Below are 5,791 nucleotides of genomic sequence, written 5' to 3'. Positions count from 1 at the left end.
GCTGGTCCCTGTTATGTTTTTTGTTTTCATTGCAGCAGCGTCACAATTCACCTCTCTCCTGTAAGACGAAGTCTGATGAATGTAAGGAGTTAAATGGTGTGTTTGCTTGCTGTCGCATGGGAACAGCTTGTTGACCCTGATCCTTTCTGTTTTGCTGTGATCAGGGCTGTGCTGTGGTATGAGAAGTATGAACACTAGTTCCCAGAGCCACAGGCACACGCAGTGGGCTCACTTCCATGGATTTCAATGGCAAACCAGGCAGTGCAAAGGGGGGTTCAGTTGATACCTTCATGAGAAAGCTGGGTGCCCAAATATCTCTGTAGACCTGGATTTTTGTGCACATCAGCCCTATCCTTGTCCTGCTGAGTGCAGTATGTTGTACAGTATGTGCTCTGTCAGATTGCAAGAAACATCTCTGTACTGGAGTATGCCAGATTCTTCCTGAAGTTCATGTGTAATTTCACATGTAAATTAATGCACATTTGTATTTTGCTGAGCATCGTGCATGCACGTACCCACTCAGCACAGCTACACATATGCCCCTACCTTCTGAGCAGTACCCGAGCACTCTGTCCGTGAGACAGCAAATGCTGGCACAGCCTGTTGGTGGCAATCCACAGCCCTACAGTACTTGCTGTAGAAGTTGGATGGCGTATGTTGGTGCTGACAATCACAGTTCACCCTCCCCCAAAATTGCCTGTGGCTGTTGTCGGTTGTTATGCCCTCTTTTTCATCTGCGCTGTCACATTGCCACAAGTCTGAAAACTCCTGAGCAGCCTCAAAGAGATGGTGGTGGGCGATGGCACTGAGCACCTGCCAGGGGTTCGCAGCACCTGGCATGGACTAGTCCTGCTTCCAGGTGTGCGGAGGCACACCAGGGTTTTCACTTGCCTTCAGTGTCCATGCAGAGCCTGTCCCTGCCACACTGCTGGAAGGAGTTACTGCCACCAGGTCCGGTTTGCTTACTTGGTCTTCTTTCCTTCCCCCAGGAGACCGTTGGAGAGCCCTTCTTTCTGTTGATCTGTGCAATCAAACAGCAGATTAACAAAGGGTCCATCGATGCCATCACGGGGAAAGCCAGGTACACCCTCAATGAGGAGTGGCTCCTGAGGGAGAACATCGAGGCAAAGCCGAGGGTGAGTACCTACACCCTGGGCGTCTGACGGACACGTACTTCGGCAGGGTGGTTGTGCAAGTGGCTGATTTGGTACCTGTGCAGGTGCAATAACTGCGTAAACTATACACCTGCGCAGGCACCTTGCCGCTGCCTAAGCACACGACTACAGAACAAGGCTCGTAACGAGTATTTGTTTTCTTGTCCATCCCTTGGTGGGTCACCTAAGTACCTCAGATTAGGGGTGGAAGGAGGTAAGAAAATTTGTTCTGTTATAGTCAGAGAGTTAAAGCAACAGGTTTACCATTCCCGGCAAAAGAGCATCTTCACTAGCAGTGGGAAGGTGCTGGCTGCAAACCTGAGTCCCGGGGTGAGGGCTTTGCCCAGGCTGTTACAGGAGTGGTGCTGAAAAGCGGTTCTGCAAAATGCCTCCTGTGGGAACAGGGCAGATGAGGGCTGTGCGTGTGAAGGGCTCGGTTCCCTCCGGTGCCTGACACAGAACTCAGCAGACGCCTTTCCAGAGCCTGGGTCAAATCCTGCTTTCAATTACCTGGCATAAATCTGGAGCAGCTTCACTGAATTCAGTGGGTTACCCCAGATGCGCATCACCGTAACTCAGAGCAGGTTCAAGCTCCACATCCTCTGCAGATTCCTGTTACCAACTGACCTGTAAATTTACAGCGCAGACCAAGAGGGGTTAGCAGCAGGGCGCAAAGTATTAGCTTTCTCGGCAGAAATGGTGACTTCATAAGTCTGAGCAGGGGAAGCGTGGCTGCTTCCTACTTTGTTTGCAGGAAGAGAAACAAAAGTGAACAGGGTGTGTTGGAGGAAGGAGAGCAATGCAGGGTTAGTGCTAACTCACAGGCACCCCCCCACATTGCTGGTAACTGAACCTCTGCTTTAAAAAACACGTGCACAGTATACGATGTGAAAAAACATCTTCATTTAATGCTGTGGAAAAAATTGGACTTCATCTGTGCATTCACATTGTTCTCATAGTCAAGGATGCTAATTCGGTATTCTGATACTTAAAAGCAGTGTTTGCAAAGAAACCTCTAGGCTGTGAATATCCCAGCCGTAAAGCTCAACGTGTACCAGCGTTCTGTCTAAGAGGCAACTGTGCTTATGCCCAGGCAATGCCCCTGGCATCTGCAGCTTCCTGCCCTGGGCTTGCCAGTCAGGCAGTGAGATGGCTTCAGGGTTGCAGCCACCACTAAATGAAGGCGCAGTGTTGCCCTCCAGGTTCGGGCACACCAAGGAGTGGAGGACTCAAGCAGAGGCAGAGCTGAGGCTGACCCAGAGCAAAGCCCCCGGGCAGGAGGAAGACGCCATGCTTATAGCGTTTGGGTCTCCACAGCTTGCGAAAGAAGGAGGCACCTGGACTCTGCCTCTCCTCGCTTGACTGGTGTGGCAGCAGCTCCCAAAAGAGGAGTGGGTTTTTTATAGGAAGAGTCACTCTCATTGCCCTGCAGCTTTCTGCTGTGACTGGAGCAGTATCTGGGCATCTCTGAGGTCTGAGCTGGTGTTGGTGGCAGCCTGCAGCCCCTTGCAGCTGCTTGTCCCGCTGTTCAGTACATTCTCAAGCAGGTTATTGGGTGGTGCTGGTGGTGGACTCCAGTGTTGCAGCAGACCCAGCCTGAGGCGTGCTTAAAGCTTATTTAAACAAAGGAGCTCGGCCCATTGCGTCAGGGAGAGGCTGAGCAATGAGCCTTGGCGGTCCCATTTGTCACCAGTCGGAGCCAAGAAGCTGAGGACATGACTGGTTATGGGGGCTGACCTTTCCTTCCACCCCTGAGGTGGTCTCTGCATGTCAGGGCTAAGGCCCATTAGCAAGGCAGCCGTGAAGGGAGGTTGCAGTGTTGTTCCCTGTGTCCTCCTGGCTCCATCAACAAACGGGGCCTTCAGACTCCAAGGGCTATAAATCAGCGCCCTTCACTAGTGGTAAAGCCTAGATAACTGTTGCTGATACTTAAAAGCAGTGTTTCCAAAGAAGCCTCTGGGCTGTGAATATCCCAGCCGTAAATCTCACGTGTACCAGGTGTCTGTCTGAGGCAACTGTGCTTATGCACAGGCAATGCTCCTGGCATCTGCAGCTTCCTGCCCTGGGCTTGCCAGTCAGGCAGTGAGATGGCTTCAGGGTTGCAGCCACCACTAAATGAAGGCGCAGTGTTGCCCTCCAGGTTCGGGCACACCAAGGAGTGGAGGACTCAAGCAGAGGCAGAGCTGAGGCTGACCCAGAGCAAAGCCCCCGGGCAGGAGGAAGACGCCATGCTTATAGCGTTTGGGTCTCCACAGCTTGCGAAAGAAGGAGGCACCTGGACTCTGCCTCTCCTCGCTTGACTGGTGTGGCAGCAGCTCCCAAAAGAGGAGTGGGTTTTTTATAGGAAGAGTCACTCTCATTGCCCTGCAGCTTTCTGCTGTGACTGGAGCAGTATCTGGGCATCTCTGAGGTCTGAGCTGGTGTTGGTGGCAGCCTGCAGCCCCTTGCAGCTGCTTGTCCCGCTGTTCAGTACATTCTCAAGCAGGTTATTGGGTGGTGCTGGTGGTGGACTCCAGTGTTGCAGCAGACCCAGCCTGAGGCGTGCTTAAAGCTTATTTAAACAAAGGAGCTCGACCCATTGCGTCAGGGAGAGGCTGAGCAATGAGCCTTGGCGGTCCCATTTGTCACCAGTCGGAGCCAAGAAGCTGAGGACATGACTGGTTATGGGGGCTGACCTTTCCTTCTACCCCTGAGGTGGTCTCTGCATGTCAGGGCTAAGGCCCATTAGCAAGGCAGCCGTGAAGGGAGGTTGCAGTGTTGTTCCCTGTGTCCTCCTGGCTCCATCAACAAACGGGGCCTTCAGACTCCAAGGGCTATAAATCAGCGCCCTTCACTAGTGGTAAAGCCTAGATAACTGCCTTTGTTCAGCCTGATTTCCAGCAGTGCGGGGCCCAGAGCGCACCAGCAAGAGCTGTGCAGGCGCAGCAGCCTCCATGTGTCATTGGGAGCCAGCAGAGCTGGGCAGATCACCCCTAACCCAGCCTCTGCCCACAGAACCTCAACGTCTCCTTCCAAGGCTGTGGGATGGACTCCCTGAGCGTCAGGGCCATGGACACAGACACACTCAGCCAAGTGAAGGAGAAGATTCTGGAGGCCTTCTGCAAGAACGTCCCCTACTCCCAGTGGCCGAGGGTGGAAGATGTTGACCTCGGTAAGGACCGGATGCATTGGACCAGCCAGTCCTTAAAACTAGATGAAGCACCTGATGTTGCATGGTAGCTCTTGGTGTCTTATCAGAGGGCAATGGGTGAAGCAGCATTGATGAGAGGGCAGACATCAAGGCAGCCTTTTCCTGAGGATGGTCTTCAGGAATGAGTGATGGGACCAGATCCTGGTGGGCAGGAGGGAGCCATGTAACTGGAAAGAAGCTTTAGGAAAGCCCAAGTTGAGCAGAGGGATGTTTGGACTTGCACCCTTTAAAGCCAGAACAGGTACCCTCTAAAACAGTGCTGAGCCTGCACATGCCTCGTTAATACATGTCTCTCCATAAGCAGCTATCATTGCGCCCATGGACTCCTGTCCTGCCATAGATTCAGATCTGCCATTTATGTACCCAGAGGCCAACTTCTTATCCCAAAATTTAAGAAGGATCCAAGCCCCGTGCTGGCAAGAGAAACCCATGCTGTCTGTGGTGCCTCCGTGCCATGCAGCGGGCCATGGAGACGCACCCTACCTGGCAGCAGTCGCAAGGCGTGATGTTCAATGTAGTCAGTGCCAGAGCGAGTCTCCGTAGAACGCCCTGGGCTGGAGCGGTGATGGGCCCCCGCTCCTTTCAGCTGGCACATGTGGCATGTCCCCCGCTCACAGATACATGACCAGCTCTGCCCTGTGGGGAGCTGCCACCAACCGTCGGTGGCCATGTGCAGGCCAACGCAGCATCTCACCTGCCTGGTGCTCCACAAGGCAGGTCCCACATGACCTTCAGGGGCGAGAGCGGGAGAGGGGAAGGGGGAATTGTGCTCCTCCCTGTCTCTCTGAGCAGAGCCTTTGTCACCTCTCCCAACTCCATCCAAGTCTGCTCTAGTCTGGAAATCCCCACTCCAGGGGCTAACCCTGGAGGCCATTGCTAAACATCTGCTCTGGTTTCACAGAGCCCCAGAGGCCTTGGCAGCAGGGCTGTGCAGCCCCCCAGCGCTGCGTGGCTGGTCCCTGGACCCCCAGACCCTGCTGCACGTGCCTCCTTCGGGCTGGTGTCTCACTTCTCCCTTCTCTGTGTTCAGAGTGGTTCGCCACTAGCACTGACAGCTACATCCTCCGGGACCTTGATGACACCTCGGTGGTGGAGGACGGCAGGAAGAAACTCAACACATTAGCACACTACAAGGTAAACCTGCAAGTGCTGCAGGAAAGCTTTGCTTCCTTGGAGCCTGCCTGGCCTCAGGGGCAAGCTGCAGTTCCCCCTCCAAAAACAGGATTATCAGGAACAAGCAGGGAGGTTGCCATAGCTCCGTGAGAGCTTCCGGGGAATAGACATCTGCCCTGGCGAGAAGCTTGTTAATATTGCAACACACTGAAACTAATTAAACACTCGTCATGCAAAACAAGTTATTACTGACAACAGAAAGAGAAGGGAAAAAAGCTCCTATTCCCAACGGCCACCAGCTTGGCTGATTAGTATCGCTCTGCTCTTGATCCGT

At 53.5% G+C, this 5,791-nt stretch overlaps 1 protein-coding gene across 1 annotated transcript in view; it reads left to right on the top strand.

The window, feature by feature from the left end:
- The window catches only part of PLXND1 (plexin D1), a 74,658-nt gene that overhangs the window by 53,848 nt on the left and 15,019 nt on the right, over positions 1-5,791 (top strand). The window contains exons 26-28 of the mRNA XM_009320117.1: positions 990-1,136; positions 4,149-4,305; positions 5,375-5,478. Coding sequence (XP_009318392.1) covers positions 990-1,136; positions 4,149-4,305; positions 5,375-5,478 — 408 coding nt within the window. The remainder of the gene's footprint in view (positions 1-989; positions 1,137-4,148; positions 4,306-5,374; positions 5,479-5,791) is intronic.

The sequence above is a fragment of the Pygoscelis adeliae genome, unplaced genomic scaffold (genome assembly GCF_000699105.1).
Source record: "Pygoscelis adeliae isolate BGI_AS28 unplaced genomic scaffold, ASM69910v1 Scaffold302, whole genome shotgun sequence".
NCBI lineage: Eukaryota > Metazoa > Chordata > Aves > Sphenisciformes > Spheniscidae > Pygoscelis > Pygoscelis adeliae.
This window is presented reverse-complemented; position numbering and strand designations above follow the sequence as displayed.